General features: G+C 38.8%; 1 protein-coding gene across 1 annotated transcript; it reads left to right on the top strand.

Annotated features, from left to right (window-relative positions):
• Positions 1-10,609: 10,609 nt before the first annotated feature.
• On the top strand, positions 10,610-12,527 carry LOC118789443 (transcription factor Sox-21-B-like). The gene has a single exon (XM_036545865.1). The coding sequence runs from the start codon at positions 11,090-11,092 to the stop codon at positions 11,831-11,833; it is 744 nt and encodes a 247-aa protein (XP_036401758.1). The 5' UTR covers positions 10,610-11,089; the 3' UTR covers positions 11,834-12,527.
• The last annotated feature ends 1,877 nt before the right edge of the window (positions 12,528-14,404 follow it).

The raw sequence follows: 14,404 nt of genomic DNA, 5'->3' as shown, positions 1-14,404 counted from the left end.
GCAATATTTAGCATTTTTTATTATAACCTACAGTTAGTAAAACACTTTCTGCAAAAAGCGGTAATTTATTTAATGCGATGTATGGATTCTTATACAGATCTGCTAAATTTTAATACTTAGTCTTTGTATTTGACATAAATATGATATGTACAGTATTGATTAGCAGCATTATAAAAGATATGCATCTCTGAGATGAATGCACATTTATGATAAGTAACTGAAACCATTTTTCTCTGCTGTCAGATTTCCTACCCTCCCTCACTCCCTCGCTCACTTCTTTTTTTTGCCCCTGGGTTCTCACAGCCTTCCTGTAGCTGACCAAGGATCAGCCTCCCAGCTCTGATAAATGGACTCCTTTGAATCGATGGCAGGCTTTGGGGGGGGGGGGGGAAAGAGATAATCCTGGATAATGTGGACACAGTTTTCATCTTTAGTCACCCAATTAAATTGCAATTATCCCAAGTGCAAGAGCAGAGCGGAGTGGGAGGAATGGTCAAAGAATGAGAAACTGTGGCTCTCTGAGACTCTTTAGAGGAGACATATTAGCCCATATTTGTTCCATTCTGGTAAAAGAGCCCCATTCCTTACACTTGGCAATATGCAGTAAGGGGTTGACCAGCTGCAATCAGGGGCTGAGGAAACGGTGGTTGTTACAGCATTTGCACAGTTACAAAACTCTTAAAATAGTAGATGAGATGAAAAGGTGCTAAATGTATAGACTGTCTCCACCAAAGCTGTTTCAATGAATCCCTTTTGTGTTTAAGTTAGGGGGTAACAGCAAGATTTTAAACAAAGCTGTCTGAAAAGAGCTTGTGTTAATTAAAAACAAATGTCCCAGGCATTTTATGGGGATGTATTGTACACTGTAACCATTGTTATTTCTGAACAATGAGCACAGAATGATCAAACTGAACCTGAAGTACACAGGGGAGAGGTACGCAAACCCATCAGAAATTCGAGGAGAAACAATAATTCTCAGACCGTGAGTCCTCTGTAACAGCTGTTTACACAACTGTTCAGCCTGAAGAGAGTCACTTCCTCTCACGATTGTGCGCCTGATAAAGAGTTAAAAAACATGTGAAGTGCACCACTGGCACAGAATCTAAGAAGTTAATTAACGTGCATCGTAATTACAGCTTCAAGTGGTAATGATCACAAGGGCAATTTATGGATTAACCTCTTGATCTGCCTTGACCCCTCGGCAGGGCTGTGGCCAGAGTGCCTCATCTCTGCGGGTTTGTGTTTGAAGTGTGCGGTGGTGAGATGGGATACAGGGACTGTAATGCAACGCTGCTCTATGGGCGTCACTCTAATCTTGTCTTTACCCAAGCATGTCCGACAGGATGGAAAACTGGACCATGAAAGGGCCTGTTTTAAATTCATAGCTGCTCCTTTGGTGTGGCTGGCCATGTGGGTGTTACACTGCATGGGCAGTGACTTTTGCTGTACATGAAAGCAACAATGGCGAGGAGTAAAAATGAACACACGTAATTGCTTTGTTTTAATCCTAGTATAGTTGTTAGTTGCTTTGATTTTTTATTTTTTATTTTATTTTTTTTGTTGGCAGTGCCAAAGCTCACTCTAGAAGGAGGGACCTAGAACACTGATGGTCTGCATATTTCATTTATTCTGGAATTGTTTTATTGTATTGATAAATTTATATTTATTTCCTTCATCTTGATGCCGTTTAATGCCAGTTCAGAGGCAGTGTTACTGCCTTTAGGTATTATGCCACGTTTCCATTGGCCATGTTCACCCTCAGCTGGTTGGCTCCAGCAGGCTCAGATCCATCCAAACAACGGAGTGCATTTCCATGACATTCTCCTGAGGAGCAGGTAGCTCCGGAAGGCCACCGTGGGTCAAGCCCTTACCTGCCTTCATTCTTTCACGCTGCTAAACAGCTTGCAACCGTAAATGCATAGCAGTTGCATTCTTTCATGGATGTTGCATGCTGCCACTCTGAGTAGCAAGCTAACACTCTATACATCTCTCGCTGTGGTACTCACATACACAGCTACTTGCTGTCAGCTATCTCGAAAACTAGCACCTAATTGCATAATAACACCAAGCAGGCTAGGTGGAAAAAGATGATCTACAGAGCTTTTAACACCAGCAGTGCCCTGATGGGGAATTTAACCAGCAACCTTTCAGTTATGAGTCCTGCTTCTCACTGCTATGCTATACTGCTGCCCAATTGTAGTAGGCCTACTACTTATTTCACAGAAAACCCCAATTTTGAGTAAGGCTCTGTCAGACATGCAGTACATGTGCATGAACAATGTGTCCATCTGTTTGGGCATGTTCTCTGCTTGACAAGGTACCATAAACACACTTACTTCCACCAGACATACTATGACGTGCCCTGCCCTGGTCACATTAGATAGCCATCTCTACAATGATCTATATGTTCACCATATATTTTTCTCCTGTCTTTGTTTCCTACTTCCTTGTCTGGGGTTCCAAAGTACTGGTGCTAGGATATATTTTGTTGCCTTCAGAATGAATACAGTTAAGAGTAGCAGAGCTAAGTACAACTCTTGAGTATGTACTGGTTTTATACATTATCTTTTGACACCTGATGTCATATTAATGCGGTCTAGCATTCATGGTTAAGTTCATTACTGTCACAAACAAGATTGCCACCTTATCCTCTTAACTCTTCCTTTGAGTAGCACTGTTGACTCCGAAATGTTTAATGACAAAAAATTTACTCTTTAGACCAGATTCAAAATAATCATAGAACTTTGAACTTAACTTCATATAACACTGCTTGCAAAATGCCACGTTTCATTATAAGTTTTGTTCTTGCTGAAACTGTCAAATGTGCAAGGAACAAAAAATATTGTTTAATTGTCTCATTCACAGCTCAGGGCAAAGAGCATAAATTTCAACCTCACTTTTCCAGTAAATAACCTTGCTTGGGGAGAGTACTGCCGTTGTGCTGCTAATGAAACCTACATACTGGACCAAAACATGCATTAATTTAACCCTAAAGCCAAGAGGTCAGAGCTCCTTTCTGTACCTTCAGCTTGTGCTAAAAGTTAGAGGTGAAAAGCCACTCTCAACTGTCAGAAGGACAATGACTCAATATTAGCTCCCAAAGAAGAGAGGTCTGTGTCAGCAAAATGCCAAAGGTGCAACAAGATTATATCTCTTTTTTGTGCCAAACTGCCTTAATTCTGCCTCCACAAGGAAGGAGAGGAGCTAACAGAGAAATGAAGGACAGTGGCCTTTGTGATGACGGGAAAAAAGGGTGGATGAAAAATTGCCGGGGCACATCGGTTCCCTCTACTCCTCAGTGGAGCTATGAATGTATCTTTGAGATTAATTATCCGGGACTGTGTCACAAGCTTTCTTCTATCCCTGTGATGAGACAGCAAGACCCAGTGCGATATTGCTGATAGTAGGGGGGCACTATCAGGTGGCCGACTGGATAAATACAACTCTTTATTTGGGCCCGGCAGCGATGCCAAGGTGATAAGCAGGGCGCAATGAAGAAAAAGCAGCAGTGATAATGCGCCCGCTAACTGCTTCAGAAATGCAGGTCGCAACCAGAAGTCCTTTCAGGGCCTGGAGGAATCTAGCTATTTCCCCTTGTGCAAAGTTACAGTGTTACAGTTATGGTGGTGGTGGAGGGTGGAGGGTGGGGGTGCGCAATTTTAGTGTTAAATGCCTGCTGGGGGTTGGCAGATACCACATCACCATAAAGTGAATCTGACTTTTTGACAATTGGTTATGGAGGTCATATTCCTTGGAAAGTATGTTTACCTGCCATGTTTTTTTTTTTAGCCTAAAGGCATAACGATACTACTTACTATAGATATCTAGCATGTCTTAATTCAGAATGTTGAAAGATGCAGCCGTTATCTGCCTTTCTTGTCCTCCTGTGTTGCTTTTCTTTTGTCATACTATGATTTTTAGAAAGTACAATGGATATTATCTGTTGCCTGTTAAATGCAGCTCCTAAAAAACTGACAAAACCTCCGTTTATTGCAGTGACCCCCATTCAATCTAAATGCCTGTCCCGTGTCCTTAACTGCTATAACAAAATTGAAAAGGTTGCATTTTTTAGTTTAAGTTCATACCTTTTGTTAAAAATAAACAACAAGCCAACTAAAATAGGTAGTAGAGGATATGGATGGAACATGTTTTTGTGGACCACATTAATGTCATTAATACACCAACTCCAGAGAATCATTGTATTAGGGGTTATTGTGGATTTGGCTGAAATGCAGAGAAACCTCTGATCTGTTAATCTTGAAATGTCATCATGATTGAAGGGATTGACAAATTATTTCTCATTACAGTATATGTATATTTATATCTTTAGTTGTATGCGGTAGATCTAGCACACAAAGATTTGTATGTGGGGGTTCTTTACGATTCTAATTCAAAGAGACATATTGGAACAAAGACACCAAATACTACCCTGGGGAAAATATAAGATTGTGTAATTAGAATAATTTTAAGCATGTGAGAAATAATTTGGCAGTTCTTGAATTTGTAAACCACACACTGTGCAAAATAGGTCATGTAGTGTTTAGAAGATTCAGCACGTCAAAATTTTAGTTTTTCCTTTCTTTTATTCTGTTCTATTTACAAACTTCTTAGTGTGACTCAATATCGCTAACATGTACAGAACACATTTGCAAATCTCATTATTTTCTCCACTAATACTTGGATTCACTTACAAGGCTTTGTAGAAGCATATTTAACAAGAAATAAAGAGCCTTTTAATCAAAATACAAGCCTATTTCTACAGCAATCAGTCAAGTTTTACATCTGACTAAACTATTGAGGTCATTATAACTTTCTCCAAGGCTACATATGTTCCTAGGTGTATTTGAATAAGATATGGAAGCATAAAATATCTTATGTGTTTTGGATTTGCTTTCTTCACTGCAGGCTTTTGGAAGAGACCAACACGGTTCCATGTCACTAAATTTTATTTACTCACAGGCTGGGCTAAGCAACCTTCACGGATGTGTTGAAGTAATTCTTCAAGGGGATTCAAATAAAGAGCAGTGCTATTGATCTTAGAATGCTAGCTTATGCACCATTTTCATCTGAACAATTTTAAGCTCATAGAGACAAATTGTTGAAATAATCATAATTAGCACAGCAACGAAAGTGGAAGCCTGTAAATTGATAACGGGAAGCCACTTTTCACTTCAATGCATTGTTCTACGTCTGCTCAGACCCCATTCCTAAACGTTTATCCTTACTTTTTCGGCTGTTTTCAGAATGTTTGTAGCTATGAGAATGTTTTAGAGAACATTCTTTGTGAAATATTTCACTCTAAACCTCTTTACATGACATAAATAGAAAAATAATTTAGTACAATGTATGATTAAAACAGTATATTTCAGTCAGGTACTTATCACTTCTACATGTACTTTATATGTAATCAGATGGAAGGCCAAAAAATTCTAAAGAATATTTAATGTAATAGCTTTTCAAAGATTTTTATATTAAGCATAGGGCTACTCAAACAGCGACAGCACAGGATAGTATTGACTTCAACAACAATTATTGTACAGTGAACAAATGAAGTTACAATTTGTGTTAAACCCAATACAATTTATTTGTCATTTGAATTTAAATATCTTCTTAATAACTTTTTTATGTTCACACTTTCAATGTACATATATTTAGAAACATCGTCCTGTCCATCATATACTCTAAATAGAAATTCACAGGGTTACAGTGCACATTTAAAGCATTGCAGAGATCAGGTAGATTGACACCTCTGAGATGCTCAAGTGCAATGCATCATAAAGCTTATGCAGCCACACAAAGTATGTTTCATGTAATGATTTCTGTGCATAAAAACATCATGTAATCATTCACAGTAATTTAAATGTTCTATTGATAGGCTCAGCGTGCTGTTTTGCAGCAATTAATAATCTGGTGTGTCATTACTAAAAACAGTGTACACACTAACATGCCATTGTAGTGATGTGGCTTTTCAACACACAATGGTATTAAAGTGAGTACTCTGTTTTCCACAATGAGACACCAGATTATCAAATTTTCCATGCTGACATGAAAACTGAAATTTTCATTCGCAAAATAGACACATTAATTAAGACCAAAGGGTGCTAAGAGCTATGTGGTTTGATTATTTAAAAGCGATATGAAATGATATCAAATCACTGGCATTTATAACACCTTGCATCCTGTAATCCTTAATGCACACAAACGACACCCACATTCGATCCCCAGAATGTATGAGATGAATAATCTGGGTAGAAAATTGATTTGCAGTTGGTAAATTTTACAACTAATAATGTCATATTTTGGTTAGCGCTTTTCTCTTCTATTTGTCTCTCTTCCCCTCTCTCTTTCTCACTCCCACCCTCTCATGCTCACGGATATATGAATCTTTCATAAAAGTACCAAACGTGCTATAACCTTCATATGGTGCCACACAGGAAGCAGGACCTTCCTTTTGCAGGGTCATACTGTGGTCAGAGGTCAGGGACACACAATGTCCTCCAGCAAACAGCCAATGGCTGATCAGGAACTTCATCTGACCCCCCCCTCATCTCAAGACCTCCAGTATAATGTAAAACCTTTTCATCGTTTCCTCAATACGCAATGATCACTGCGTCTGAAGAGGCTGTTAATAGCTTGGTGTTTACTCCTCTCAGCTGACTCTATAAAATAGAAGATGCCAGAGATTCCAAGATTCTGTGATAAAAAATGAGAAAAGCACTGACGGTAAATGTCCCTCTGTACTTGAAAACGATTTCCTATTTGTGAATGATTGGATCTTTTCCTCTCCTGCATTTGGAGACATAAGTAAACAGTGCAGTAAAACTTTGGATGTGCAGTATCCGTCATTGAAATCACTAAGGAAACATAAGAGGACAAACAACAAGCTTGGGCTCTCCATAAATAAAAAATTTGTTTGGCCTTGTGTTTTGATGATTATGTTGTAGGTTAAGGTGTTGAGTTAATCCAGGCCTTAGTCTTGACCAAGAAAGGGTATTAAACATGTAGACTTACCTCCTACTCCACCAGGATTTAGACAGAGAGAGCCGCCTGCCGTGTCATTTATTTCACTTTTAGCCTTATCGCTACAGTGTGCTGTGGGTTGGGAATTTGGAGCTCCATCTCACTGGTTTGAATCTCTCTTTATCGCATGGTTATACTCAAGCTGTTCCCACTTCCTCCAGAAGCTTTTAAGAGAAAACATTCCCATCAGCAAAGGTATCATTTGTGGGACCACTGATATGAAGAAACAGCAACAGAAATCTTCTACTGTATACATTGTCTCATTTTTTTAATGAAATCGATTCTTTATTGGATGGCTTCTTTAGGACACGTTGGTGTCAGCTCTCAGTCTTCTTTTACTTGAGTGAGAATAAACCTGCTTGATATTTGACTGTTTTAAAGACCCTTTCATAATTGCGTCTAGATTCAATATACCCACAGTACTCTTTTCCCTCAGCTTAAAACAACAGATGTAATTGATGTTTTCTGTAACTGTTTCACAAAAAAGGCAAAAGGCATAGATTCAGCCAATGAGCAGAATTCTTTATTCTGAACTTTGAGAAATAAAATCATGAATTACATTTTGTGTTGTTGCATTACAGTATATTGCCTGAACATCACAATGGGACAGTGTGAATTCATTAATAAGTAATAAAACCGTTTGAAAATACTAGACACAGGCGCCATGCTCATATAGGCCTACTCTTTATTAATTGTATTTCTGTGGAATAATTCAGTGTGCATTTCAAAGTAGTGAATATTACAAGTAATTAAACGCAAGAGCCGCTCAAGAGGTCGGCTACAATACTAATGGCATAAAGAGCTCACTCAGCATCCCTTTTCTGAGAATGGAGTGTTTGTAGGTACGTGTCTGCTAGTCTATCGGTATACACTCAGTAATGATGGTTCAGTATTACGAATTGATCTGTAAGGACATGTTTAACTGTAATGTGTGTAAAGGTGTTTCCGACCAACTGGGACATCCAGTTTGTGAAATACAGTAGCTGTACTTCAGAAAAAAAGTATATGTAATGTGCTTTGTAATGAAAGGGTATATCATTGTAGCTATTACCGAGCACATTACACATTCTACAGCTTCATTATATGTTCTGTTGACATAGTTTTGTATTTGAGTATTATCCCTTATGGTATAAAAATAATTGAGCAACTGCTTTCAAATATGCTATTCATCGAAAACATAAACCTCTAGTATCCTTGTTTTTTTATTTATCTTAATAAAAGTGCGATGTAACCTTTGTTATTATTTAGAAAAAGCTAGGCGCTTCCCTTCAGTAAGGACCCGGGCTCCTAGATTTAAATACATTTATTACATAATAGCACGCTGTTTTTTTTTTTTTTTTTTTTACAATTAAAGCCACAAAAGGTGTGCAACGAATTACACAAATACAGTTAAAGACAGAAGTTAATTATGCTTAATTATGCCATCGATCAGGAACGATCCAACACATCACTCTCACCTTATCAGACGTCTTCCACTATTTTTAAAAAGAGAAACAGAGTGATGTCAAAGCTGAAGGCAGTTTCCACGATACAAGGCGACATTAACGTTTCTCTTTAAGATTAATTTTGGAAATGTCTATCACTCTAAAACGAAGGACAGGGAGAGCGCAACATGAAGCCTGAAGTGTTCTCCGCGCAGCGAATCCGGTTTAGTTGTTCCAACGTCCTACATGTCAAACACAGATAACTTTTCTTACATGAATTGTTCTCATAAATGATTTATGAGAATCGTGTTATCTGATATTATCCGTGTCTTCTTTTGGAGTCCTCATACCGTTGGTTGTAGATTTATCCAACTTTGACTCCCCATCGGTTTTGACGTAGCCTACAGATAACATATTTGAAGAAGGCATTTATTAAAAATATTTTGGTTGATCAACATTTTTTTCCATATCAATTAAATGGCGAGTTCAGACAGCATTTTAAGTATTTGAATTGTACAAAGGTATTCATATTATTTAGTAGTACAGTGGTATGCTGTGATCCTCCTCGTAGTCGTAGTTGTTACTTCGATATTTTTTTCATTTAGCAAAAGCAGTCATTGCCTAACCTGATAGTGACTTCTCTCCCAAATAGATGTGACAAGTACCTGTACGTTTAGCGTTTATATGACTGAAATATACGTCACTAAGTAAAAACACATACAGAGATGATTCCGCAGCAATTAAGAATCAGTCATACAACACCAAATTGATTTACTGTTCCCTTGGAGAAGTGTGTGCTTTACGAGATACAAGAGCAAACCCCATGCTAAATATCGGAAATAGGCTATTCGAAAATGTGACACGTTCTCGAAAGTTTAAGTGAGTGTGGAAAATAAGAATACAAGCAGCCTTTTAAAAATGATCTTGCCGAGTTCTTCTTGATCGTATCTTCTACAGATTGTACTTGAAATTAACGTCAACCATGCGATAAATTGAACTGAATTGCAGTATGTGCATGCATATTGTTTGAGCTGATAGAGGGCAATTACATTATATACCTGATACAAGTCAAGTTACGGCTTTGTAACTAGCAACTGTAGCGACGTAGTTGGTTAAGTGATAAGGAATCTGCCTGTTGATTCCAGAACTCACAGCTAATAGGCTATTAACTAGTGCATTAGTTAACACTTTAGCTACACAAACAAAGAAATCGCAATTACATTCCGAATGATGAAGAAATAAGAATACATTTATGAGAACATAGACTGATGATCTTCAACAAAGTAGGCTACAACGGAATTTGCCAACCATACTGTAGGCCTAGACTGTTACCACACATACACACACACACACACACACACACACACACGCACACACACACACACACACACACACACAGAGCGAGAGAGACTGAGTGAGAGAGAATTAACGATAACCCCACCATTCTGTTTTTTCCTTTTTCTTTTTCATTAGGTTTTGTTATCTCCTTCATTGTGCTAACTCGAGGTCATACTATCACGTATTAATCACACATCTGAAATTATACGAAAAGGTCACAGAAGTATGATATATAACCCCTGATTATGAGTTTATAAATCATTTACCTTTTTTTCTTACCGTAAAAACACAGGTGTGAAATATATGATAGCATTACAACGAAACGCACATCCCAATTGTTGTCTTACTCGGACCTAGAACGTGTTTGACTCATTTTAAAGAACGGTTTTCCTGTACAAGAAGAAGGATATTAATGAATGAATGAATGAATTAGAATGGCCAGCAGAGACCAATATAATTATCATGTTACAGAATCTTTTTAGAGCCATCATTATTGTTACGAAATATTAATATAATAATAATAATAATAATAATAATAATAATACAAAGAGTCAGTAAAACCTTTCGGTTAACAGCGGCTAAGAACAGACAGCGACAATCTTCCTCCCAGACATGATTACTTATGTATGGGCATACCCTTTCGGTCCCCGAGTTCCCTGCTAAATGTTTGGAGAGTCTCAAGCAAAAACTGCAAGCGTTGACAGGCGGCTTCTCCCTATGTCTAACTCTACCTCGCCAGTTCGCGTGATACATACTGCGCATGCGTGGCGGAGCCTTCTTTTGAAGCGAGTCTTATTTCACATGGGGCAGACTTCAGATACCAGCCACTTGCGTGCGTGCTGGTTACTGGAGACTTGCATTTGACAAGCACGGACACCGGGAGGGAAACAGGTTAAGGAACACCTGCTTTTTTTCCGGAACCAGATAACATTTGTTTGTTTCTTTTACACTGCACTTAATTACTCGGATTTTCAAAAAACATTTTTAACCGAACTTTCAAGAGTCTCTGCGAACTAGACTGCGCGTTTTCTAATCCCTGTTGAAAACGGATACATTTCCAGCAACGTGATGAAGAACTGAGATTGAAGTAAGTGAACAAAGCACTTATGACCAGAAGTAATCATTCTAAAGTCTCACATACGTGTTTTCAACTCAGTCATATCCATGCTAGGTGACAAGCTTGCATGGCATGTATATTGAGTGAACTCTGCCAGAAGGTTTACCTGTAGGAACAGAAACCCTGAGGGAAATTTGACAATACTGTTTGAAGATTTTAATCTGGTCGGGTAGAAGTGCCTTGAATCAAAATGTCTAAACCTATGGATCACGTAAAACGTCCTATGAATGCTTTCATGGTGTGGTCCCGAGCCCAGCGCCGGAAAATGGCTCAAGAGAATCCTAAAATGCACAACTCAGAAATCAGCAAAAGACTGGGAGCAGAGTGGAAACTTCTCTCCGAGGCGGAAAAAAGGCCGTTTATTGACGAGGCAAAACGACTGAGAGCCATGCACATGAAGGAGCATCCAGACTACAAATACAGACCTCGGCGGAAGCCAAAGACGTTAATGAAAAAAGATAAGTTTGCTTTCCCGGTACCCTACAGCCTTGGAGATCACGACGCGTTGAAAGCAAGCAGTTTTCCGACTGGAGCTCTCTCCGAATCCCTAATTGGGAATCCGGAAAAAGCAGCCGCAGCTGCTGCAGCGGCGGCTGCAAGGGTCTTCTTCAACCCTTCTGTGTCTACGAACCCTTATTCTCTGTTCGACTTTGGGTCGAAGATGACAGAGATATCCCCGCCATCATTTCCGTACGCTTCCTCGCTCGGGTATCCCAGTGGCGCAACTGCCTTCTCCGGAACTGGAACTGTTGGAGGCGGGACGCACACTCACACTCATTCCCATCCTTCCCCTGGCAATCCTGGGTATATGATCCCCTGTAATTGTACTGGCTGGCCCTCGGCAGGTCTCCAACCTCCTTTGGCTTACATCTTGCTACCGGGAATGGGCAAAGCTCCGCTTGAACCTTACCCTGCTTACGCAGCGGCGTTGTGATACGCAGGGCAGAAGAGTTTTTTTATGTATAAAGACTGTACTTCCCGGTTTAATAGATTCATGCACAAGTTTATACATGTGATACGAGTCGACTTAAATAGGCCTATCACATGGGTATGTATATAAGTAAATGCCTTAATACAAGGCCATTTCTATCAAGAGAAGTCTAAAACAATAGGCTACAACACATGACAAACTCGTATGCCTATTATTATGCCTAATATATGTAGAACTGTACTGTGAAGTTGTTTTTGGAAACCGTTATCCCCTTACCATTTTGAATACTACAAAAGACACCGTCTTGTATTTCCACCTGTTGCAAGTGCACCTGCTAGGCGGACCTGTTTGAATCCGCAAACGGTCGTTGGTGGTTGACGATGTCAAAAAGTGAATTATTTGCTAGGGAAAACACTTAAATAATTCTAGATAACTGTTAAATTATGTTGGCTAATGTACTTTACATTGGGTATTCAATCAATGAAGAAATTACTCATCCACCTAAACAAATATCATGCCGATATTTGAGCTAAAAAATGACGTGTAAATGTGTACAGTTATATGACGTTTGCTGTTTAGTTAATGGTTTAACCTGAAGTTGGCTGGGTTGTTTGTCTAGAAATCCAGTGTATATTTTAAGGTTTCAGTACTGTTTTATAGATGTCCGCAATATTTATTGTTTGGAAGCATCATGGTGACCCTGTCGATTAGAGGGCTGAATTTGTCCAGTAATATTTGCACAATAAACTTAAAGTGCATATAGTATGTCATATTTAATCTTTATTTCAGATGGAACACACTTTTTCATTTCTAGGGATGTACTTAAAATCTGATTTTACTCCAGTTTTCTTTAACAGCAAGGTTGCATTTACCATGTACAGTTTTAAAAAATCTCACCGGTAATTATGACCAGTAGTTATGTGCAGTAAAACAGATTACGCATTTCCTATAGTTTGGTTATGATTAAAAAACATTTACTTGGTTGAAATGACACTTTTAACGGGATACTTTAAATTCGCCGAGGAAGGGCTTATGAATTAATAAAGCATACGCGGACAAGTTCTTGTTGAATCACTTACAAGATTTTTATCTGAATTGCCCTTAAGTGCTGAGTCCAGGTGAAGTGTAAGGTATCCTCTAAAAGACGCTTTTGTTCAGGCTTTGAATAGAATTACTCGGAAATCTAAATCAGTCCATTGTAACCAAGAGCCAGAAACCTAGTTCATCACATTTTTATTCGTGAAAAGGAAGAACATTAAATAAGCCTTTTCTTTCGAAACTATCCAGGGAACGTCAAACAGGAGCGCTTTAGGTACGCATACTTGACAGCAGGTAGACTGTAGCATTGATTTCATACATGCATGGACTGATTTGGCCATTCACTCTACTGTTCTTTCTGAACAAATATAAGCACTGCACAGTTGCTGCGTAATATTCAATTATAAGTAGTCTACATTTAACATAAATAAAACCATAAGACTAGTGGTAACAATATTGTCAAGCGAGCACAAGCATATAGACTCTCTCTGTGTGTGTGTGTGTGTGTGTGTGTGTGTGTGTGTGTGTGTTTGTTAAAATGTCATCCTTATGTCTTGTATTCTAGATCTTTTCAAATTACATATGTACCGAAAATACATAGTTAAGAGAATGCTTACACCAAAAGCCAATGAACTAAACTGTGCTGTTAAATCATATTAAAAAGTTGTTTCACGTGGATCAGAGTGATTATGCAAAACTAATTTGGACTGTCCAGGGATAATTATCCTCGACACGGTTAATTACACCCTTTCACTCCTCCGCATTCTTTCTTGCTATACCCCGATCACCTCTCTTTACGAACGAAACTTCCTAATTTGTCCTGTTGATACTACACAAACGAATTCGATTTAGCAATCGGTTTTCAATTAAAATAGATGTTATCGTTTCCACAACTTAAACACACCTTATCGTTTATGGACAACAAATGAACCCCGCTTTCACAATGCGCATGGGCTCGAAATTTTCTTATAGATTACACAACGTTAGTGAATCTGTTATTTTGAAAGAAGGTGGAAATCAAGAACTGCCAACCTATAGTTTGCTGACAAAACGTCTGAAATTGTGCACAGATTTATAACAAATGATGCATATTGCCAGCTCCGAGACCATTTCCCTCCTTTTCTCCTGGCCCTTTTTATTTAAGGAAAATGGGAAGGAAATCTGAAAAGAACTTTTTTTTCTCTTCAGTGGGAGCATTTAGATAGTCGAGGAGGTTTTGTCTGGGAACAAAACGCGGGCTGGGAGGTTTTGTGGGAGTGTTGTTTGTTGAAGTGGAGCTCAGGAGAAAGCGCCTGCTCTCCGTCATTGTGATGGAAGCAATCAGTGGTATTTGGAAAACTGTTAGCATTGTGCACTTCTTCTGTGTCCTTTGTGGAGGATTTCTTTTCACAAGGTCTTTTTTCAGCCGATCCAGCTGGCCCGAGTGAATACCGCTGCAATGTGTACACGCTTTGTCCCTCCAAGCCCCTGAAGTAGCCCACATTGAATGGAGTGAGTTGACACTGCATGACAGTGAAACAACATAATAAAAAATAC

The sequence above is a fragment of the Megalops cyprinoides genome, chromosome 14 (assembly GCF_013368585.1).
Source record: "Megalops cyprinoides isolate fMegCyp1 chromosome 14, fMegCyp1.pri, whole genome shotgun sequence".
Lineage (NCBI taxonomy): Eukaryota > Metazoa > Chordata > Actinopteri > Elopiformes > Megalopidae > Megalops > Megalops cyprinoides.
The sequence above is the reverse complement of the archived record's forward strand: the minus strand, read 5'-3'. Positions and strand labels throughout refer to the sequence as shown.

What these genes read in the sequence shown, in the direction of transcription:
- LOC118789443 (XM_036545865.1), top strand. Translation starts at nt 11,090, where the DNA reads ATGTCTAAACCTATGGATCACGTAAAACGTCCTATGAATGCTTTCATG.